We start from the raw sequence: 25,150 nt of genomic DNA, 5'->3' as shown, positions 1-25,150 counted from the left end.
TTATTCCCAACTGACCTGTAGGAAAAGCTTAAAATACTAAAATTAAAATAGAGAAGTTTCTATCTCACAAAGGAATGGTCTTCCAATATTGTTTCAAAATCAGACCTCAAAACTTATTTCCTGTGGTGGTTGCCTCAGTCCTCAAAGCTGACCCTAGGTCTACCAGTAGCAGTCAGTACATTTTCACTTCCTCCTCCTCGTATTTCATGAACCTGAAGGCTAGTTTTTAAGAAAATGCTTCATAACAATTTTGGAAAAAAGAACTGTCTAGATACCCAATGGAATAGGCTCCTGCATATCAGAGGGGACTGATGCATGCACAGGTTCCTCTGAAACTCTGCCTGAATGGCTCTAGATTAGACAAGGTCTCAGACCCACCCTAGCTCTGGCCTTCAACAGTCCCGCAGGTTCTGGTCTGCTCTGAAGTTGCCATAGTTTAGTTCTAAAGCTTCCCTCTCACCAACCTGCCCTAATTGTCATATATTACCTGCTCTTTCCAATAAGTCTCCTGCTTTCCTGTCCATCGGCCAAATTGTTACACAGCCTTACCAGCCATAAACATAAGTGCTACCTTATATACCCATTTCATTCTTAAGAGTGTACTTGGATATTGATACAATTAACTTTGTGTCTAATTAATACATCTTCAAGAAATTAGATGCACTAAGTCTATAAACCCTTTTGAAATTTTAAGGATGTAAAATTTGCCTGAAAACATCTTGCTCTTGAAAAGCTTCAGATTAGCTCAGACCATAACATCTGCATTGATGCTGCTCTGAAACTACCAAGAAAAGGCAATGTAGAACTCTGATTGGCCTGGGCTCCATGTCCCTTTTTTCCCTAACCTCTAAGCTCCACTGCAGCTCCATAGCTGCAAAGAAACTCATGACATGCATCAAGAGTCACCCTTTGGTTTCAAAGTGAACACTATTTGCCCTGATGCCTGCCCCTGCCCTGTCTGCATACTGCTCAAATATACCCATGGTGTTACGCACGGGTAGGAGAGACTGTTGAGAAGTTCTGCTATCAGAGCTGAGGACAGAGGTGGTTTGTTACTGATCTTTAGCAGTCTGAGAATCTTATCATTGTGTGTGGCATATGGTAAGAATAAGGAAAAATGGTAGGGATTGAAAGCATTCTGCAGATAAGTTACTGTGTATTTTTTTAAGCTGAAAACTACACTAGTTTTTTCTACTTGTTATTGCCAGAGGCTTTTAGAACTTAATAGGGGAACAGAATTCTCAGAGAGTGTCATTCTACCAAGATTCACTTTCATTATCTTCAAATCATCTCTTCTTATTTTGAGTTTGTTCATAGTAAGTTATATTTTTAAGACCTTTTAAAAAAAAAAAAAAAACCAGAGTAGGTGTTCCAATAAAAGTATTTTTAAATAATGCCCATTAAGCCATTTGTTTATTTGCCGGCTTCGTGGTACTTAGAAGAATGTGCAGTTTATTTGTAGTAGGAACTTAATCTTCACATTCTCTCTATAGCTAAATATTCTTTAAATATGGCTCGTGTGTGCTGCTTATCTTTGCTTTTCAGTTCCTCCTGATTGGAAAGTTATAAAGCTAGAATAAGTATTTCAAATAAGTTAAAATGGATCCTTTCATTTGAAATAAAATAGGTATTTATTTTAGGGTACCCTAAATAAATATATTTAGGGTAAATATATTTATTTAATATATATTTGGGGTAAGTATATCTATATATTTCTTTATATATGCCATTTTTCTCCACTTATTCATTGACTTTCAGAAACCAATGAAGTCAGAATTCTGACTTCTATTTTTTTTTTTTTTTCACTTTATTTTTTATTTTTATAGAGATGGGGTCTCACTATGTTGCCCGGGCTGGTCTCGAACTCCAAGGCTCAAGTGATGCTCCCACCTCAGCCTCCCAAAGTGCTGGGATAACAGGTATAAGTCACCACACCCAGCCTCTGACTTCTTTTCTAAGGGGATGACCTATTTCTGTTTATAATCCAAAATTTCTCAGCCTTGGCCCTACTGATATTTTGTACTGCGTAATTGGAGGGAATGTCCTGTGCAGTGTAGGGTGTTTGGCAGTATCTCTGGCCTCCCACTACATGCCAATAGCACCCTCCCAGACCAAATGTCCTCTGGGGTGACAAAATTGCCCCTTGTTAAGAACCACTGTTCTAATCTATGTGTAACACAAATTTCAAAACACTTTGGTGAGTACATAGCATGGATTATGATTTGTTAAAAACTTTGTTTCTTTTTAAGCTGATTCTATTCTGGTCATGATCATATTTTTTAAATCTGTAGCTTTTTTCCTACTGAAGAAGCTTTTAAAAAACAAGAATATGAAAGTCTTCTGTGTCCACCATCAGGCCAAACTATAATGCTTTAAGAGAAAAAAATGCATAGAAAGATAATTATTTTACCTTAAAAAGCATAAATGTTACTTAAGAAGTTAGGATTGGGTGGTTTGGAGGATGAGAAAGGAAAAAGCTACATTTAAGTAACAAAGGTTTGTTAAGATCTTTCTGTAACACTCTGTTTAGTGGACATTTGAACTAAAGGACTGCAGCCATTAAGTTAAAAGTTTTCACTAAAAGAACACTGCACATTTGCAGAATTTGAGTACAGACTCTAATCACTCTTGAAAAATAGGGGGAAAAAAACTGTACAATTCAACCTTTTAAAAATGCAATTTAGGCCAGGTGCAGTGGCTCACGCCTGTAATCCCAGCACTTTGGGAGGGCAAGGCCGGCGGATCACGAGGTCAGGAGATCAAGACCATCCGGGCTAGCACAGTGAAACCCTGTGTCTACTAAAAATACAAAAAATTAGCCGGGCGTGGTGGCGGGCGCCTGTAGTCCCAGCTGCTTGGGAGGCTGAGGCAGGAGAATGGTGTGAACCAGGAGGCGGAGCTTACAGTGAGTTGAGATCATGCCACTGCACTCCAGCCTGGGCGACAGAGAGATTATGTCTCAAAAAAAAAAAAAAAAAAAAAAAATGCAATTTAGAGTCTACCAGATGGGATGGTCTTACATTCTATGATAGGTATGGAAGTACTGCTTTATTCCCAAACCTGAGCTATGCAGTAGGGAAAACTTTAGATCTAAACTGAAGCTGGAGCCTGATAGGAAGATGAAATATCATACGGAGATGAGACCTCTTTAAAACCACTTTAAAAATTTCTCCAACCAGGTTCTGCAGATCTAGATGAAGGGTTAGGGGAGAAGATGGATGGAAGTTAAATGAGTCATGCCTAGGGAGGGGATTTCATTCAGGTGTCCACATCTTTCTTACCTATCTAGGCATATCCCTTCTCTGTCAGCAGAACCCTGCTCTTCCCAGAAAAACAAAAGCAGACATTAGTGAGTACTGTTATACCAGTATGCAGGTAGCCTTATGTTCTCTTGTGCCTGACACAAGCATTCCTTTGGCTCCTGTTTGCCTCTACTGCTGTAGGATTAAGAAGTTGCCAATATATGTATGCCAACTAGGTGCTGAATGTGCACACCCAGTAAGACAGCCTGATGAGTACCTACCTACAGAGTCAATTAAGACTTGTTCACAAAGTTACAGCACTTTGGAACTGGGGAAAGTTTTGGGAATTAAAGAGTAACATTAGGGCCCTCAAAAGATATTTATAAAATAGATAAAAAACACAGAAACTTGTGCCAGGAGTTGTCTCTAATTTAAAATAGGGAGTCAAAGATAGTTTAAATTCATGGATGATGGAGGCTCTATGGAGTATTATCTATCTATAGTATCTTTGGTGAAATTTGACCTTTTAAAGCTCTACACAAGTCGTCTGAATCTCCTTTCAAAAAACATTTTTCTTTGACTTATTTCTTCTTGTTCATTTATTCCTTCAACAAATATTTATTATATGTCTACTATGTGCCAGATACTACAAATTGTCTCCCTTCTTACCTTTTTACCTTTTTCCAGGGTTGGGAGGAAGGGAAGGCAGGAATTGGTGGCTGCAGTTCTTTCCTGTAGGTCAAGGTTTGGGAGACTTTTAGATTGAGCAAGTCAGTGGCTGCAGGTTATCTTGCAGGGCAGAGCAAAGGCAGGAATCATACATGCCTGTGCCCATGCCTGTGCCCATTCATGAGTGTGAGTGCATACACACTAAGCAGCAAGTTAGTGCTGAGTCTTCATCTTATAATGGAAAGGACAGATTTTTTGGAGAATGAGGATTATAAAACACTTTTCCCTTCCCTACTTGTCTGCTAAATTGCTAAGACTGTATGTTTGGGAGCTCAAGTTTGGTTAAGTCATATTTTACATTCTTGCTAACTAATCCTTTTTTTTAAATTATCACCTAACACCATGCAGACCCAAGGGAGGAAAGGTTTCAGACACTAGGAAGAGTGGAGCAGTTGAAGGACAGAAGATTCCAATTGTACACACCTTTTTTGAGCCCCTACTACGTATCAGGCAATGTGGCCAATGCAGTACCTCAGTGGTCTTTAACAACTCTGTCCCTTTGTTCCTGGGACTTCCCATCTAGTAGGGAAGCCAGCCGTTGAACAAGGGTGTAGAAAATACATCTGCCTGTGGTGAAACCCCGTCTCTACTAAAAATACAAAAAAATTAGCCAGGCGTGGTGGCGGGCACCTATAATCCCAGCTACTCAGGAGTCTGAGGCAGAGAATTGCTTGAACCAGGGAGGTGGAGGTTGCAGTGAGCCAAGATTGCGCCACTGCAGTCCAGCCTGGGCAACAGAGCGAGACTCCATCTCAAAAATTAATTAATTAATTAATTAATTAAAAATTTAAAAATAAAAATAACAACAACAACAACGAAGAAAATACATCTGCCTGTTCCACAGTGTTGCCTGGGGCTTAGCCTAGGAGTGACCTACAGAATCATCTCTGTAGGCTGCAGACCGTTTCTGTAAATGTGAGGACGTATAATGGCATCTTAGGGCAGCAGTTTTTACCTGTGACTGTAATTATGGCATTAACCTTATGCTGTTACTCTTGTTCAAAAATACTACTCCAAGAAGCAAGAACTAAAATGAAATGTGTTTTTTTATTATAAGAGCCAAAGATTCGGATATGGACTCTATCTCAGAGATTGCTTCAATATATAGAAGCTATTTAGAAAGGGGTCATGTAAGCCAAAGACAAAACTTGTATAGCTCAAAAGAGGAAGAGCTTTTTACAAATTCACTAATAACTTTTTCATATGAACTGTAACCATTTGCTACTTTGAAATGAAAAGGGTTCCTCTTATAAACTAATAGAAACTATTGAGCAGAAGTGATTACTGACACTTAAAGGTAGAAAATGGAAATAAAAATCTGGTAAGTTATAGGCATGTTTGCCAGATGCCTTGAATTGTTTGGTCATTTAAATGCTGTGAGGATGTATATATCAAAAGGGCTTAGGTCTAAAATGATTTTCACTAGAAAAACCAGTAAGTCAGTTTTAAGACTTTTCTATGGCAAATTTATAATTTGAGGCGTTTCTCTCTTTTCCCCTCATTTTAGCTTGTCAAAATTCCCAAAAATGATCCCCTCAATGAAGTTCATAACTTTAACTTTTATTTGTCAAATGTGGGCAAAGACAACCCTCAGGGCAGCTTTGACTGCATCCAGCAAACATTCTCCAGGTAAGTACTTTTCAAGGTACACCGAAGGGGAAAAATTTTTTATTTGAGAGGGTTTTAGAAAATTAAACAATAAAATACATAATAGTCATCCATAAACGTGTATTAAATTGAATTACAGAGCTCATTTATTTATCTGAAAAATATTAAGCACCTACTGTGTAATAGAAATTTCATTTGTAATGGGGATATAATCACAACAGTTCAAAGATTTTTGTCTAATGGGGCTTTTAAGGTACAGAAGATGTTTTTTACCTATAAAAATGCGGTTTTTAAAAACTAAAGGCAAATTGAGGATTTTTTAAGAAATATTTAATTCATTGAATTTAAGCAAGAATCTTATAGCATATCTGAGGCTCATACTCCAGGGTAAAGAAGTTAAAAATATCCATCTTGCATGCTGTCTTCCTTCTTCCCTGTTCAAGCCATGTTCTAAGGTAGAAGGTAGATTTTTAAACATCCTTATTCTACAGCTGCATGGAAACTAGAAATTAACCCAATAAAGCAGTCTCTTCTTCTTCTTAAAAAAAAAAAAAAAAAAGGAGGGGGGAAGACAAGAATATACACACCCACACCCTAGGGTACCATGGAACGCTTATCTACTTAGATCCTCTGTAAACAATAAGCCACTTGTTTCACTCTTCATTGCTTTGGTTGTTTCTGATTAAAGAATAGGCCCTTGAGCAGGAGTTTGTTCTGCCCCTGGATATAGACAAGGGAGGTTGGGGTCTCTCTCATTTCCTCCTCATGTAAGGCTTTGACATTGGCCCCAAGTACCCTAGACCAGCATATCTCTGTGACTTATCTGTGCGGTACTTGAAACTATGTAAGTACTTGCTCAATGTGGGGGAAAAGAAGAAGCAAAGTTATGTTTCCAGCAGGTACAGGAGGCAGAGATACAAAATAAGACACTGACAGAGTTTTACCTTTATCCTCCCATTTAAGGTGACTAAGTAACTTTTTGTTATTTAATCTGTCATTTTCCCTGAGGATATAGTCATGTTGCTTTCTGAAAATTACCCACCTTCAAACTTAAATTAGTTTTGGCATGAATTGCTGTATTGTAGATTATATAGACTTTTCTGTGCTGTCCACTGTGTGGGCCACTGGCCACATTGGCTATTTACATTTCAACTGATAAAAAATTAAATAAAATTTAAAACGTCATTGCACATTCACACTAACCACATTTTATGGTCTCAGTAGCTACATGTTACTATCATAGTAGACAGCACAGTTATATAACATTTTCACTCTTGCAAAACGTTCTGTTGATCAGCACTATGATAGATTATAGAATCACCAAGTATAAGGGTCCTTAGTGATTGTGTGAGTCAGTCCCTTCATTTCACAGGTGATTTATCCAGAGTTATGTAGCTGGTTAGTTAGTGGCTGGGCTAAATGAGAACTGAGTTCTTCTAACTCCTACCCCAGTATTCTTTACACACAACATGGCACACTAATTTTTAATTGTGGTGCTTGTCTCTAGATTGTTGTTTTATTATAGTGAGCACATTTTGATATCAAATTGAACAATGTCCCCTTAGGAATTTTATTAAGGAGCTTAATCCTCTCTTCAAAAGCATTCATATCATTGTAAGTAATATGGCTTTACTCTTACATTATAAATACCCTGTGTGGTTATTTCTACCTTCCTTGTTTGGAAAAGGATTTAAGGTCACTTACAAAACTACATATGATGCAGTAAGAGAATAGAAACACTTATTGTGAGAATATTGGGGCAAATGTATCCCCTCTGTATAATCCAAGGTGCTTTATAAAATGAGGTAGTAAGGGTATAAATTGAAGTCTGCCACTAGGAAAACAAAAGCACTGGCTTTTGTTCTCAGGCTTTTACTTTGCAGGCTGGCAAGCTGACCTGTCCATAATCTGGCTCCACCTTTTCCATTCAATTTAATTTCCATTTTCCTTATGGGTCTTTTCTCTCTGACCACAGTGCATGCTCTTCAAGGTCAGAGGCTTTCTTACGCCCTTTTTCTAATTTCACAGTGCTGACTGAGCTCAAAATACATGCTTATTGACTCAACCTGGAGATAAAAGGGTAAAAACAGATGCTCAGTAAACAAATGTTCAACAAATACAAATTAACTAGCCTTCTTATCTATATTTTTCAACTTCCTTGATTCTCACTTTTCTCATATATAAAATGAAATCAATCTCACAGTCAAAATTGCCTTTCAAAAATTCCTTAAATCTACCCATTTTCAGGCTTAGTGAAAAATATATAGTCTGGGACCTATAGTGTATAATAATGCACACTTAAGTGAAGGAAATGGTGAGCTAGGCTAGAGAAAGACTAAAGGAGCATTTATATACATTTGTCTAAAATATTTAAACTTTCAGGGTAACTCGGTTGAGAAGGGACGAGTGAAGAATTCTAGAGAGTACCTTCTTGCCTACAGCGTTTAGCTCCGTTTGTTTTGCATAAAGATCTGTTTTCTGACTTTGCATGAGTGGCAGTATGTTCAGCTTATTCTCACTATGTAAATTACTTAGTAAATAATAGGAAGAGATGTTGAAATACAAACTTTCTGCCACCAGACCTTCACTCTATTGTAGTCATTTTCTCCCATTCTCCCCCCTCTCTCCCACTTCCTCTGAGGATTACCTTCCCCTCTCTCAGCATTCCTCTCTCAGTGGTTTTTTTTTTCCTTTGGCATGCAAACATGCTCAAGTCTGTCTTATTAAAAAAGAAAGTAAAAAACAAAAACAACCTCTCTTACATTCACTTCTCAACCCAAAATCTGGCTTCAGTGCCCACCATTCCACTGAAACTGCTTCCCCAAGGGAGCTGTGACCTCCCTGCCCCCAAAATCCAGTGGATGTGTTACTGATTCCTTATTATTCTGGACTTGTTGCCAGTGTTGCACACTGTTGACCACTCTCTCCTGCTTGAAGCGTCTGTTCCAGTGGCTTACATTACACAGTACTCTTCTGGTTTCCTTCCTACCTCTGTAGCTGTGGCTTTTCAGTCATGTGGTCTTCTTTTCTTCCTTTTGCTTAAATACTAGTGTTCTTCACAGTTGGTTCCCTCCTGAGACCCCTTCTCTCCTCATTCCTTCAAGGTCACCATCTCCAACACTGAACTTATGTTCCTTGTCCTAGTCCTATCTCCCAACCTGTCTTTCATCTTGTGTTCAGTGTTTCAGTACATAGCAGTTCCATATACCTCGTGACCTGGGCATGATCTTTAACTTTTTTTCCCCCACCTCTCTCTGACTGTGGCTAACTACTGACCACATTTTGTCAGTTCCACTTCCCCACTATCTCTGGAAGCTGTGTACTATTCTACACTCTCACTGCCCTCCTCTGGTTCATGCCATCACTTCTTGCCTGTAATCCTTCAGTAGCATCCTAACTGGCCTCTCTTCTTTCCTTCGGGTGTCCCCCTTCCTCTCAATCTATCCTCCATCCAGATTGAGCTTTCTGCAATACAAATGAGTTATTTTCTCTCCCCCGATTTCAGCCACTCGTTATCCTTTAGACAAGGTCCAAAACCTGTAACACATGACCCTCAGAGCCCTTTGTGATGTATTTCTCATTCCCTCTTCAGCCTCAGCTGTAATTGTCCTTCCCAACTTTCTTTGGACAATTTGAAAACCTTCTTTTTGCTCTTCCTGGGCCTGCACAGATTAGTTGTCCTCCCTGAACACTTTCATTCTTCTTCCCCCTTGCCCAGTCATCTTTCTAGATCACCTCAGTCATCACCTCTTCTGGGAAGTCCAGGTGAGATTACCTTTCTGGGAGTCCTCTGCTCCCTGGAATTTGTCACACTGTGTTGTGATTTCCAGTTTGCCCATCCTGTCACCCATTAGTTCCTTGAAGGAGGGACCACAACTGTTAGTTCTTGTCACAACCTCTATGCTTCACACATTGCTTGGCATGCAGTCCCTGCCCAATAAGTATTTATGAGATGAATTAACTGTTTTTTTGTGTGTGTGTGTGTGTGTTTTAAATAGCATTTGTAAAGACAGTTATTAGCAATTTATAAAGATTTTATCAGCGAGGTGTGGTGGCTCACGCCTATAATCCCAGCACTTTGGGAGGCCAAGGCGAGTGTTCATGCGGTCAAGAGATCAAGACCATCCTGGCCAACATGGTGAAACCCTGTCTCTACTAAAAATACAAAAATTAGCTGGGTGTGGTGGCATGTGCCTGTAGTCCCAGCTACTTGGGAGGCTGAAGCAAGAGAATCGCTTGAACCCGGGAGGCGGAGCTTGCAGTGAGCCAAGATTGCACCACTGCACTCCAGCCTGGCAACAGAGCGAGACTCCATCTCAAAAAAAAATTATCAACCCTTATTTCTTTGTATTATAACAACATTACTTCTAATGAAGTTTGGAAATAGATGATCAGAGCTGTAGTGTCACTTTCATTAGTTTTATATTCCAGTTTGTTTTCAGGCCATAGCAATTTCTTTATAAAATACCAGTTATGACTGTGACCATGATCCCCCTAATATTAACATGTTACTTTGAAACAGAGCCATCTTGTAGGTCCATGTTAATATTCATGATTATTTCAATAAAAGGTGTTTTGTTCTGTTTTGTTTTTTTGAGATGGGGTCTCATTCTGTTGCCCAGGCTGGAGTGCAGTGGCGCCATCTCAGCTTACTGCAACCTTCACCTCCTGGGCTCAAGAGACCCTCCCACTTCAGTCTCCTGAATGGCTGGAACTTCAGGCGCACGCCACCGCACCCAGCTAATTTTTGTAGAGATGGGGTTTCTCCATGTTGCCCAGGCTGGTCTCAAACTCCTGAACTCAAGCAATCCACCTGCCTTGGCCTCCCAAAGTGTTAGGATTAACAGGCATGAGCCACCGTGCCTGGCCTTAAAAAAAAATTGCTATAAAAATCATTTGCTCTGTGTTTTCTTCAACATTTGCTATATAAGTAGATGATCTTATATAGAGATTTAACAAAGTAAATACAAATTCTGCAAATTTTTAGGAACTTTTTGGACTAATAACATTAAAGTAAGCTTTAATGTTCGTCAGTATTTTAGCCTTAAAATTAATATCTTATTTAAAATAAAAAAGAATGTGTGGTGAGTCCATTTCAACTAGTCAGTTCAAAGCATGTATATTGTGGTTTTACTAAAAGTAAACTTTTTAACTTGCCTCATATCAGTGTTAGATAATTCTTTAAAATAGTTAACAGTTAAATAAAAGAACTACAATGCCCATCAGAACTCTGGTCTCGCTCCAGATACTGGTCTTTTTTTCTTTTTCAAAATTTTATGGATTTGGTCTCTGAGAGCTCACTTCATCCATTAGATGAAGAATATGAAAAAAAGTGATGTGAAGAGAAGGATCTTAGATATTTTAAATAGCATTTACATTTAAAAATTAATATTAGTTATTTTAGGATTGCAAACTTAGTTGGGCTGCTGATTTTAGGATTATATAATTCTTGTTTGCCTTTATTGTACAAAATGAAGGTCATGTCTAACAAAGCCACTGACTTACTTGACAGCTCTGGAGCCTCCCAGCTCAATTGCCTGGGATTTATACAAGATAAAATTACAGTGTGTGCAACAAACGACTCGTATCAGATGACACGAGAAAGAATGACCCAGGCAGAGGAGGAATCCCGCAACCGAAGCACAAAAGTTATCAAACCTGGTGGACCATATGTAGGTTTGTATAGATATCTTTCTTCCTCTTGCTGATTGACTGGAGTAATTCAAGATCACCATAGGTAAATACCAGTAATATTAACTTAATGAAAACACAGAAACTAGTTTTCAGAACATTTTGGATAACATGGTGAGGAAAACAAAGTTATTTATTCTCTTCAGACTGCCGGTAAATTGAAGAGCATATTTTAAAGTTCTATGACTTTCCTAAATCCTGAATCTTCCGTTGGCTACTTACTATTATTTTATAGTTACTGGGATCTGGTCACATTACTGCGTGAAGTTGCAATCATGGTACCGTTGTGTTTTCTTTGTCACTAGATGATGTAATTTCAGTGATGGATACTATGGTTCTTGTTTTGCCTTTTTGTAGGGCTATTTTTATAGTAAAATCTATTAGTAGAATTTATGTGTTGATAATCTCATTGTTGTAGATTTTGCTTACATTTTCAGAGCATCTTTGTACAACAAGGATTTTTCATTACAAAAATATAAAATGTGCTTATAGCAAAGCATTACAACAGAGCATTAGAGTGATGTCTCTTTGGTTCCTCAGTTGTGATCCTCATCCTCATCTATCCATTAATTAAGACCCTATCCGACCCCCATCATTTTTATCATTAGCTCACTCAAGTGTCTGTCAGATTGAAGGGAAGTAAGACCAGACTTGCAAGATGAGTCTCTCCTTTATGAGCAGTGACCTTAACAACTTTAAGGAGTCAATTCATGGTGACTATTAACAGTAATAGAATTATCAAGAGTGAGGAGGAGCTCTTTGAGTCCTTGGTCAATTTAATAACACAAGTCACTCTATAGTAAATGATGAAAGGATATTAATTTGGAAACTTAAACGCTCACAAAAAGTCTCTTGAAGAACCAAGTCCCTTAACTAGCATCTTTCCAAGGTTTGGCTTCATTCTACTTCTGTATTTTCCCACTGCTGATCCAGCTACAGTATATTCAGCTTTGAGAAGCTCCACTAGTGTCTTTAATAAGTACTTCTTTGGAACAAAGCAAATGCTCCTGGGGCTTGGTGCTTAGCTTAGATACATTTAGTTTGGTTTAACAACAGTTCATCCCCTCCCCAGATATCTGTACCCATGGGGCCTAGTTCCCTGCTCAGTAAGTTACTAGCAATGAGACTTTTTACCTTCTCTTGACTGCTGAGTGAGGTAGCAACTTCCAGCCTCCTTTCTTTCTCCTTTATCCTCAGAAGTAACTTAATTAACTTTCTGGGTTAGTAGACTAAATCTCAAATTGTTTTTAAAACACACAAGATCTACCACACTTACATTTAAGTACAAACTATGAATGATCTACCCCTGTTGCTTGGAAAATGTTTTCCTCTGCCCAATACCACCATTTTATAAACAGTGAGGCAAATTGTTGTGTTTGACAAAGGAATAGAAAACTGAAACCATCAAAACAATTTTTTTCCTTCCTGATATAACTAGCTGAAAAAAAACCCTCCCCTTGATTTATTCCAAAGCTTGAAAATCAGCGATGATGACTGCACTTTTCCATTGAATGGTCCTTGGGTATCGTCTGTGTTTTTGTTTGTTTTCAAAGAGTCAGGTACAGTTTGTTTATAGCTTACACAACAGACTTCAACACCCCAAATCCCACAGTCCATCCACTTCCTAATGGTACTGGGAATTTTAGAACTTGCAAGGTTTCTTATAGGTACTACAAATAATTTACATACATTTTGAAGGTGACCACAGGAAATTTGAGGTTATCAGAGTTTACATGTGAACCAAATTACACCTCCCCTCTCCTAAGAAGAGCTGGCCTCCCTCTGTACACCCTCTTCCTCCCTGCAGAGGCTTGTGGTGATCTCTGCCAATCCGGGCACTCTGTAGGCCTTTTCCTCTTTGCTTTGTCCTCAGTGTCCTAGCCACTCACCGTCACAGCACAGTGTTCTTCTGTGGTCATAAATCTTGTCTTAACCTCCTCAGCCTTTTATTCTCTAGGTCAAATAACCCCAGCTCCTTTTATCTTTTCTTAATATGGCCTGTATCCCAACCCCTTAATTATTTTATTGCTCTCCTCTGGACTGCCTCCAATTCTTCACCTCAGAGTTCAAAACTGGCCACACTATTCTTAAAAGTCTGAGCAAGGCCGGGCGCAATGGCTCACACCTGTAATCTTAGCACTTTGGGAGGCCGAGGCGGGCGGATCACGAGGTCAAGAGATGGAGACCATCCTGGCCAACACCAACATGGTGAAACCCTGTCTCTACTAAAAATACAAAAATAAATTAACTGGGCATGATGGCGTGCACCTGTAATCTCAGCTAAGCGGGAAGCTGAGACAGGAGTATCGCTTGAATCCGGGAGGCGGAGGTTGCAGTGAGCCGAGATCGTGCCACTGCACTCCAACTTGGAGACAGAGCAAGACTCCGTCTCAAAAAAAAAAAAAAAAAAAGAAAAAGTGTGATCATTTCTGAATACAGGGGAGCAATGGATTCAAGTATCCTGATTGGCTTTTTTGTTTTCTGTTTTGATTTTTTTTTTTAACTGTATTTTGTTAGGTCATGTTTTGATCTTTTTCTTTTAACCTTATCCATTGCCAGCCCTTTCTCATATATTGTTTTCCTTCCAGGCAGCTCAGTCTGTATCTTCCTGCCTCTTTCAGTGTCTCAAAACTGTCTGATTCATCCAGTTCTTTAAAATATCAATCACCCTTCAATACTAATAAAACCCAGCACTTATTGAGTGCTTGCTGTGCACAAGGCACTGGTTAGCACTCATATGTAGTTACTCATTGGAATCTCATAATCACCCTATGAAGAATGTTATTATTCTCTCTGTATTTTACATACCAAATTGTTGATATCAGCAAATAGCAAATTATGTGAGTGTGATCTCATTAACAAGTTCTGTGCTTTTCTTAAGACAGTAAGATATACCCCTTTAATTAATAATAGACTATATCACATAAAATGATGCTAAAAGTTCACCTACGCCAGCTTCGAGGTACCTGCAGGACAAGGTTTCTTTCGACAGTGTCAGCCTGGGTAGAAGACCCATGAGAATAATGCTGATCCCACTATGGCGTGGTGGTAGCGTGATGCCGGCTGACAGCTAGACTAGGGAGGAAGGCCAGTTTGAGGCAATGAAGACTGTGTTCCTAGGGGTCACCTGGCCTCATCACCCAGGAATATGAGTTTCTGCAACCCTCTTGTGGGCAGAAGAAACCAAAATCTATTTGCCTAGAGAGGAGCAGGAAAGGCTTTAACCTAGAAAACATTATCTTCCAGTAATATTTTTACTTGTAGTCATGACATTTATATCAGTGGTAAACACTGATATAAAAAAAAAATCACTAGTCACCACTGCTTCTAGTTCACCAATATTTTAAGTCTGCTGACTGACTTCTACCTAAATTCTGGAAGTGTATTAAATTATGAATTTTTATATGTACTAATATTTGTTTAGGTATACAAAATAACCAATCTGATTTCTAGGATTCTGTTTCCAATTTTTCCAACTTCCAGCCCAACGTCCTTATTATTTTTTTCAATTTCTACTCTTTGTGAACAAACCTCCTTATTTTTGATGACAGACAAATCATTTAACATCTTACTTTTCTCAAATATTAAAAAAAAGGTGGGTATTTGAACTAGACAAGATCTAAAGTCCTTCATAGTGCTAACATTTTATGAATGTTCAGTATATGTATTTTGGTAGTAAACTTTTTGAAAAAGTAGTCACACATGCCAAGTGGTGGTGATTTCCCTTGCAATGGATTATGTAGTTAACCATGACAGAGTCATGTCATTGTCATGAGCTTGCAGATGGTTTTAAAGCCTTGGGTCTGTGTTGCCAGGGCTTCTGGTCAGGTTCCACAGAATGGAAAAACAACTGCAGAAGATGGCTGCAGTCCCTTCTCTCTTTGTGATGGATGTTTTAACACCTTCCTTTCAGACTGTTTTCTCAGCGCCATTAGACTGAGGGGTAAATACTTTTGCCATCTTTATTAAATGAAGAAGCTAGAATTGGACTCCTTGTTATGAAACAGCGATTTAGTTGTAGTCCCAGACTACCCAACCCTGTCGGACCCACTGCTGCTGTTTATATAAAGAGCCCAGGGAATTGATTAGCATTTGGGTCTGGGAAGAGAATTAGGTTCTCCCATAGGTTTTATTAAAATGGCTTTTTTCTGAGGCAAATATAAAAAATAAATCCTTTCTTCTGCCCACTTTGAACCTGACATTTTCTTGCTTTACTTTTTCATTTTTTCTTTTAGCATCTCAATTCTATAAGTACCTTTATCACTGATGTTTTTTTCATCTATAGCCTGTCTTTCCTTAAACCAGAGGATTCCTTCCTTGTCGAATAGGCACAAAAGGGATGGGGAGGTAGTGAACAAGTGATCTTTGAGTATAATTCAGTGGTCCAGTGTGGCTGAGTTGTTCTTTCAAGCATTTCAATGAAATATGAGTTAACCCCTAACTAGCTGTCTAAAAGAAAAATGAGGTAAAGGACAAAGTGAGTGTTTTGGGGGTAGGGGACTCATGGGGAGATGACAGTCTAGCAATGGGCCCCAAGTAAAACTCTAGTTCTGTCTTCTCTCGATCAGGCTCTTACTTTCTTGCCAAACATCATACTTATATCCCTTTTAAGGGCAAAGTTAGCCTCCCTTATTTGTCTTCTCTATACCTGCTTTGGGGAAGCATGGGATAAACCCAGTAGATCTTGAAGACCTCCTGAGACAAGGATCAGAGGTGAATCAGCGGTACAGAGGAAGTAGGGCACCTGAAAACTGTGGCAGTACTGTTACTTTCTCTTTTTATTTGCCTTGCCACTTGAATTCATCCTAAATGACCAGTCCTAGTGTGTGTAGCTTAGCTAACAAACATTCTCTGCCCATCCCCTTCCCAGAAAGAAAGAAGGGCTTCCCAGTTAGCTTGGTTTGGAAAAGAGTTAAACAAATTTCTTTTTTGCAAGACTTGTTAAGGGGCAGAGAGTGTGGAATTTATAGCATTTTCTAAACTTGTGACCTTGACTCTGTTTTTTAAAAATATTTCCTATTAAAATTTTAAGGAATGCTAATATTTGTTAATGCTGTTGCAACTGGGAAATGGTGGATTAAATGGTTTCCCCTTGCCACATTAGAAATTTCAGTGTGTATTCACACTCTGGCAGCCTGGCAACGTGGGGAAATATGGACTGTGTTGATTCCTGCTCCTCTGCTTACTTGCTCTCTTGCTGTCATTCATTTAGTCATCAAATACTGATTCAAGGCATGCTAGTGGACAAAGCAGCCACTGCCCTGCCCTCATAGAGCTTATAGCCTAACACAAAGCAACAGCAAACATTAGGCATTTGTTCATAAAACCTTTCCCACAAAGACTTACAGGCAGGAAAATTAGGTATTAATCAAATCACAGAACCTCCCAAATGCTAAGTGAGGACTTTACCCTTTGAGCATATCCCATTAAAAGCCTCAGTTTTCTCATCTGTGAAAGGGGACAGTACCTGCCTTTTCAGGTTATTGTGAGACCTAATGAGATCATGTGTATGCAGCTCTTAGCACAGTGTCCCCCACATAATTGGTGCATAAGTATCCAGCTGACGTTGATCCAGCTGTCTCTAATTTAAGAAAAATACAGAAACCCCAATCTAAATCTATCTCTGAAACTCTAATTATAACTTAAGTTTTTCTTACCATTAGGCAGTGTCCCCTTAATGTTGAGTTCGTTTGTTGTGTAATAGTTTGATATTTGCAATTGGTTTTGTAAAGATAGTAAAGAAACATACCAGCCAGTAGAGGTTTCAGTTTGAGAGCATTCATCTTTTTTCCCTCACTGAAGGTAGGATGGAATCAAAACACACAGGCCTTCTGACCAGGCCTGGGGATCCCAGCATGGACGGAATTACTATTCAGTAAAGTTCCTGTCCCATTGAGCTGTTTTCACCCCAGACCACAGCTTATAGGAGCTGCTTTTACCCACACATTATTTCTAGTTGTTAGTCTTGTTCCTAATGCAGTTGTCCACATTGTATGTCATTACAAGTTCTTCCCCTTCTTTAACCAGAGGGCATAGAATTGGGGCTTAGTGTGTCCTAAACAAGCTAAAAGATTCCACCTGTAAAATCATAAAATGAGAGTCTCACACAGTTTCATGCTACTTTTTGTCTCTTCAGCAAGGAATGGTTGCTGGGATTGTCAGTGACCAGGCATGTCTGGATAGCTTCACACATACACATAATACCCAGTTCACCTCAGCCCACACATGTTCTAGAAGTAGCCACTTGCCAAGTGTCAGTGTTCAGTCTAAACAGCAAATGGGTTAACCACATGAACAAAACTGGCCCATGTGAGAATGGTGTGAAGGCCTCCTTTGTACCATTTTCCATTTCTCTAACTCACGTGTGTAGTCTCAGCACTGCAGAGGAGAGATTTGTTTGTGCCCTCTGAGATTAGTTGGTTGGTTGGTTGGTTGGTTTTGTTTTATGAATCCTAAAATTTGTCTCGGCCTGTTAAAAAAAAAAAAAAAAAAGAATATCACTAACAGATGCCTCATGATGTTGACCTCCCCACTCTTTGTGGCTTCTGAATGTGTGAAATTACTAACATAATGCTTAGCCAAGAGTGTGTTCTTAGAGAGGTCTGACAGGTATTTCTGACATTTCACCATGTTCACTGTATTATAGTTTGCTTTTCAGAAATGGCATATATTTATTTAAGATATAAGTTATCAAGTCTGTTGTTACAGTTTGTGTTACTAGTTATTATCTTTCTGTAGCAAAATGACCAAAATGCATGCATAATACATATCATTTCCAAGAAATGATTTTATTAAAATAATTTCTAATTCAAATTTTAGACCATTTATTGAAAATGCTTTCTGTTTGCATGCCTTCTTAAAGATTGAAATAAAGTGGCCTTTATTATTATTTCCTCTAGAAATGAAGAGTTACCTAAATCAGAATTGTGGAAACTGAGATGCTCATATTGTAACCCACAAATGTGTAACAATGTCATTTCCACTGGACTTTAGGGAAAAGAGTGCAAATTCGGAAAGCACCTCAAGCTGTTTCAGATACAGTTCCTGAGAGGAAAAGGTCAACCCCCATGAACCCTGCAAATACAATTCGAAAGACACATAGCAGCAGCAGCGTCTCTCAGAGGCCATACAGGGACAGGGTGATTCACTTACTGGCCCTGAAGGCCTACAAGAAACCGGAGCTACTTGCTAGACTCCAGAAAGATGGTGTCAATCAAAAAGACAAGAACTCCCTGGGAGCAATTCTGCAACAGGTGAGGACAGCTGGAGAGAGGTCCTTCCTGCTTACCTTCTTGTTAAAATGTTCATTTTCGCTTGTTGTCATTATTATCATTATTGAGATAGAGAAATTTTAGGATTATTTTGATCGATGGTATGTGAAATACAACTCCTGAATATTAAGTTAAATCATCTTATTTTAAGCACTTAATTAAAAACTAGTTGAAATGTGAGCACTGTCTTTATTTGGGACCAACAAATTTTGTTCTCAAATTACATTAAAAAGAAAGTAAGAAGTGTTTGTTATCTGTTTTTAGTCTTGAATACACTAAAGTATTGCCTTAACTTGTATTGGTTATTGTCAGTGAAATTGTGCAATGTATTCTGTTGGCCTTTGATTGGTATAAGCCAGAACATTTTTGCCTACTAAATAGTTTAAAATGTATCTTGCCCCACATACTTCGTGCTGCCCTTATTACTCTGTCTTTTTCTGCCACTAAGTGTGCCAAGATCAGTCACTTGTCTGCATAAAAGCATATGAAATTGTAATGTATTAGCAGTGATCCCATACCTTATCACAAGCTTACATGTAAAAAAGTAGGCCATTGTTTTTTAAAGTCAGTGGTTTAGACTGTAACCTCCTATATATTTTTTTCTTCCTTCCTTCTGTCCATCTGTCATAAATCTTTATGAGCATTCAGTTCCACCATAAATGGTGGTCCATCTTTTTTATTTTCTCTAGAGAAATAACATTTCCAAGAAGTTATTCTGAATTTTATCATTAAAAAAAAAAAACCCTACAGGTTTTGATCTGTTATTCAAAGAGTAACACTTTCAAGTCTATTTTTTTATCCATTATCTCTTACATTCACAACATAATACTAAATGTTATGAACGGGTAAAACCATTGTCTCCAATTCAGGTTAGCCAGTCCCCAAGGTATCTCAATCAATCTTAAGGATCGTTATTAAGTCCTTTAGCACTTTTTGGAAATAATTTAAATCTATATGTCACATAGCAGTTTTAAGAGCTCAAAAGAAAGGAGAGAATAAATGAGAATGAGGGTGTGTGTGTTTGGAGAAGCAGTGAGAGTCAGGTCACAAATCACAAAACATTTGATAACTGCATCTCCAGAAAGGTTGTGAATTACCTTCTCAGTTTGATAATGGAGAGGGCAAAATGACTGCAGAGGCAATTCACACATAGACTACTATTGATATATGGCAGTAGTTATGGGATTATGGCAGTAGTTATGTGATTATGTGTATACATATAGATATCTAAATATATATATATGTGTTTGTGTGTGTGTGTGTGTGTGTGTGTGTGTGTGTGTTTGTATCTCAAAGTGTAGATAAACTTTACCCCCAAGCAGGTGAGGCATGAGAGTTATTAGTGTTGATCATTTGATAGAATCTAGAGCATCATCTCATCCTGGTAACATATTAGAATCCCTTGGGTAGCCTTTAAAACATGCCAGTGCCTGAACTCCACCTGAGACCAACAAAAGCCAAGTATCTGAAGGTGGGGCCTAGGCACTCATATTGTATATGGCCCTAATGATTCTAATATATGAGCTGAAACCACTGGCCTAGTGAAAACACAGAAAGGCTAACAACATCTACCATTTTTTGAGCATAAACTATGTGCCAGGCACAGTGCTAGGCATTTCATGTGCACGATCTCATTTATCCTCACAAGGAAGATATCAGGCATATTCATAACTTTGACATAAACCAATTATACCTAAATTCCCTTTCCTTAACATTGCTAGCAGCTAACAAGAAAAATAAAATGACTTTGCTCTAATAAAACTGACCAAAAATAGGCACCAGAGAAAAGAAGAGCAGCAAGATACACACAAATCATCCCAAAATTGGTTTTTCTGTCCCAGACAAACTAGTTGGGAAACAAGTTACCTAAAATAATTAATCAGGCTTTGCCTGTGCCAGTAGAGATAATTTGCTTATTTGTTACTTACACAGTAGTTTTCAGAACCCTGTGGACATTATTAATTCATCAAAGTAATAGGTTTTTAAAATAAACTAAGATGTTGGCTCCCAGTAAAATTTGTACCTAAATTTAAAAGTGCTTAACATCCACCAGGAAATTTGTTTATTGCTGTTTATTATTAAACTGGCATGTATTAATAAAACCTTTTTTTCTTAGAATGACTTTTTATGGAAAAACTAAATTTTAACAATCAGAAACTAAATAAAGTTGAATAATGTTTCCAGCTTAACATTTGGATATTTGGCTCAAGCTCAACATTCATTCATTCAATTCAACTTATTAAGTACCTACAGTGTACCAGACACTGTTTTAAATGCTGGAATCCCAAAGTGACCCCAATAGAAACCCTGCCCTCATGGAGCTTATTCATGAGACAATTTCAGGACCAGTGAGGAGTTGAAGGGAGCTGGGGAAGGAATCATCTACTTTCAGTGGACAGATCAGGGAACCTTTTCTCGGATGGCTACATGTTAACTGAAATGCTGAGTGAAAGACAAGAAGATGAGTCAGCACTTGTAGGTGGGCTGAAGACAAAGAAGGCCAGAGCAGACAGAAGAAGGAGGCAGAGGTTAAATTCTAGAGAATCTTTTTAGGCCATGGTCAAGAAGCTTAGGTTTTATTTTGAGTGAGATGGGAATTCATTATAGTTTTAAACAAAGATATTATGTAATCTGATTTATAAGTTTAATAAGATCACTGAGACGTCTACGGCAAGAATGGCTTGGAGGGGCAGGAGTAGGAGAGAGACTGCTTAAAGAGCCTAATATTTTGTGATAAGACTTGCTAACGGTTAGGTGTAGGGAGACAATGAAGGGAAGAACGGAATCTGTGATTATAGCTAGGTTGTTGGCTGAGCAACTGAATGGATATTGAGCCTTTGACTGAGATGGGGAGGGATGGAAAAGAAGTAGGATTAAGGGGGAGAAGAGGATGAGGAATTCTGTCTTACATAGACTCCATTCGGAAGATGTCTATTAGACATATCCAAGTGGAGATAGATGTCAATAGATAGTTATATGTAAGGGTGTGGTTGTCAGAGGATAGTTGGGGCTAGAGTTATAAAGTTAGGAATTAGCAGCATATATATTGGGTATTGAAAGTCTTCAAACTTAATGAAATCATCTTAGGAGGAAATGAAGAGAATGAGGAAAACAGAGCAGAAAACAGGCACTGAGTACTTTAGCATTTCAACATATAGAGGATTGAGAAACAGAGACTTAAAAAACAAAGGTCCTAGGCCAGGTGCCGTGGCTCACCCCTGTAATCCCAGCGCTTTAGGAGGCCGAGGTGGGGGGATCACGAGGTCAGGAATTCGAGACTAGCCTGGCCAACATGGTGAAACACATGGTGAAACTCTGTCTCTACTAAAAATACAAAAATTAGCCGGGCATGGTGGCAGGTGCCTGTAATCCCAGCTACTCAGGAGGCTGAGGCAGGAGAATTGCCTGAATCTGGGAGGCAGAGGTTGCAGTGAGCTGAGATCATGCCACTGCGCTCCAGCCTGGGCGACAGAGCAAGACTCTGTCTTGGGGAAAAAGAAAGAAAAAAAGGTCCTAAGAGAGGAGGAAACCAGGAGAATGTCCTATTACAAAAACCTAGAAAACAGATTGCTGTGGGGGTGGGGGTGTTAATGTGTGTAGTGCCTGGGGGTAAAAGAAAATGGAAGCATTGCCAGTGGGGTGTAGTGGCTCATACCTATAATCCCAGCATTTTAGGAGGCCAAGGGAAGATTGCTTGAGCCCAGGAGTTTGAGACCAGCCTACACAATATGGCGAAACCCCATCTCTACAAAAAATACAAAATACAAAAACTAGCTGGGCATAGTGGTGTCCACCTGTAGTCCCAGCTACTCAGGAGGCTGAGGTGGGAGAACCACCCGAGCCCAAGAAGTCAAGGCTGCAGTGAGCCATGTTCCTGCCACTGGACTCCACCCTGGGTGACAGAGTGAGACCTTGTCTGAAAAAATGAAAGAGTAAGAAGAAAGAAAAAAGAAAATGGATGGATTGTGTTTATTCCACCTCAAGAAATCTGGTTGTATCCTATATTAACTTATTTGCAAATTTGAATTTTAAGATAAACCTATTTTCTCCTTTATAGCAACATTAATGTTAGAATAGTGTTCAGCTAAGTTGTGAGAAGCATAAACTATCATATTTGATAGTACTTTTAAAAGACACAGAATGATCTATTCCAGTAGGAAGTCATAAGCAAGAGTAATTTTCTCCTAGCCTTAAAAATTACTTTTGGTTTGGCACGTGAACCCATATGTTTGTGCAGTTAGGTAATGGCTAAGCCCCGAAACTCTAGGAATTGCAGTTAAGGGATAAGAAAAGATTACACTTTGGAATAAACTGGCTGACTAATAACAGTAATTTGGGGGTTCTCTAGGCGTATGTTTTCATTTATTGGTTTGGGGAATTTCAAGGACTTTGAGTAAGTGGTTCTTCAGGAGAACTGGCAGATAGAAGGAGCAAGCGTGGTTATCCAAAGAAAGACAGACAAGGTTATCAGAATTGATACTATTTATGAGGACAGTGTTTTGTTGATGACTAAAAGGAAAGTTTGTAACCCAACATTTGGGCACTGTTTGGTTTCTACTTAATACAAGTGATCAAGGATTTTTATTGTGACTCAAAAGTAATGGATTCAATGCCCAGAAGTAAATAAGGATGTTGGTAATACAGTAGTCCTTATCCGTGGTTTTTGCTTTCTGGGGTTTCAGTTACCTATGGTCAACCATGATCCAAAAATATTAAAAGGAAAATTTCAGAAGTAAACATTTTGTTTTAAGTTGCACGCCGTTCTGAGAAACGTGATGAGACCTCACATTGTCCTGCTCTGTCCCGCCCAGGATGTGAATCATCCCTTTGTTTGGCTTTACATTGTAGATGCTACCCACTCATTAGTCACTTAGTAGCCATCTTGGGCCATTATTAAGTACAGTAAGGGTTACCTGGACACATGCACTGTGATACCACAGCAGTGGATCGGATAACCCTCTGTATGTCCCCCATTAGTCACTAGCCATCTCCGTTTTCAAATTGACTGTTGTAATATCACAGTACTTGTGTTCAAGTAATCCTTATTTTACTTAGTAATGGCCCCAAAGCGCAAGAGTAGTGTTGCCAGCATGTTGGCATAATTGCTCTATTTTATTAGTAGTTATTGTTGTTAATCTCTTACCATGCCTAATTTATAAATTAAACTATCAGGTATGTATGTATAAGAAAAACACAGTATATATAGGGTTCGTTACCATCGGAGTTTTTAGGCATCAACTGGGGGTGTTTGAATGTATCCTTTGAAGATAAGGAGGGGACTACTGTACAACTGTTTTGGATTCCTTTGACTAAAATAATTGATTTTTTTAAAATCTTCACTTTTTTCCTAATATGGGCTTATTATCTGATAAGAAATATTAAAAATTCAGTGGCCATTCAGGGGAAAAAACATTTAGCTGTGTATATAAAGCTTTAATTTCCAAAATGAAATTAATGGCATTTATTGAGATCTGGTATGTAATACAAAACTAGCAGTCCCTTTGGGGCCAATTGATGTAATTATTTTCAGTGTAAGTCCTAAAGGTTGCCTGTTTTAGGTTAGGGGATGATAGTAAAAATACCTAATGCTCTGTTTTTATACCTCATACCAGGTAGCCAATCTGAATCCTAAGGACCTCTCATATACCTTAAAGGATTATGTTTTTAAAGAGCTTCAAAGAGACTGGCCTGGATACAGTGAAATAGACAGACGGTCATTGGAGTCAGTGCTCTCTAGGTGAATTCTTTTTTCTTGCTTTTAAAAAAATGTTTCTTTAAAAATTATGGAAATAAGTCATTATTTTAGTCATCGTTATTTTAGTGCTAAGGTGGGAAGAGAAGCAAGGCAAGCTTTCCATCATGAACATTTTTAAATCATCTCCTTAACACATAACATGTGTGTCCTTTACAGAAAACTAAATCCATCTCAGAATGCTGCAGGCACCAGCCGTTCAGAATCTCCTGTATGTTCTAGTAGAGACGCTGTATCTTCTCCTCAGGTATTTCATAAATTTACAGAATTATAGACCTGACATAGACATTAGGGGCCTCTAATCAGGTCCTCTGATGTATAAGTGAAGGAAATGAGACCCGGAGAAGCTGGACAGCTTGCCTGCCCAAAGCCAGCTGGTTATGGCTGAGCTTAGCCTAGAATTTAGGTCTTGGCTTCCAGCCCAGAACTCTCTCCACTACACAGCACTGCTTGTCAGAGTACTTAATGTCTACCTTGCTTTCCATTTTTAAAGTTTACATTTTGTTGTAAGATTATCTACTTTCCAATTTGGTCACTAACTAAAAGACTTACCCAGTCCCATACAATTATCAGATTATATGGAAAATTGAAGATATTTAATTTTGTCTGTCAACATGTTCCAGAAGAATATTTTGGGGGGAAAATGGATTTACAGTCAACAAATAAAAATGATGGCATGTTTCCATGTTTTCTTTTCAATTGGATCCTTATCAGAGTACTCCCAATCAGATTCTTTTCCAGTTTAGAGTTTTCCCCAAGAGATTCAGCTCATCCTAGAAAAAGGTGAGAAGGTCCTAGGCAGTACTAGAGTGAAGCCTGCCTGCCTCTCAGCTGACTAGCCAAACTCAGAACTCTCT

General features: G+C 38.6%; 1 protein-coding gene across 1 annotated transcript in view; it reads left to right on the top strand.

Annotated features, from left to right (window-relative positions):
- ELL2 (elongation factor for RNA polymerase II 2) overlaps positions 1-25,150 on the top strand; it is a 77,552-nt gene that overhangs the window by 37,384 nt on the left and 15,018 nt on the right. Inside the window, exons 3-7 of the mRNA XM_030817075.1 lie at positions 5,479-5,600; positions 11,092-11,255; positions 18,264-18,523; positions 24,154-24,278; positions 24,453-24,540. Coding sequence (XP_030672935.1) covers positions 5,479-5,600; positions 11,092-11,255; positions 18,264-18,523; positions 24,154-24,278; positions 24,453-24,540 — 759 coding nt within the window. The remainder of the gene's footprint in view (positions 1-5,478; positions 5,601-11,091; positions 11,256-18,263; positions 18,524-24,153; positions 24,279-24,452; positions 24,541-25,150) is intronic.

Source organism: Nomascus leucogenys, chromosome 2 (genome assembly GCF_006542625.1).
Source record: "Nomascus leucogenys isolate Asia chromosome 2, Asia_NLE_v1, whole genome shotgun sequence".
NCBI classification, from domain to species: domain Eukaryota; kingdom Metazoa; phylum Chordata; class Mammalia; order Primates; family Hylobatidae; genus Nomascus; species Nomascus leucogenys.
Note: the sequence above shows the minus strand (reverse complement) of the source record. Positions and strands in the feature narration are given on the sequence as shown.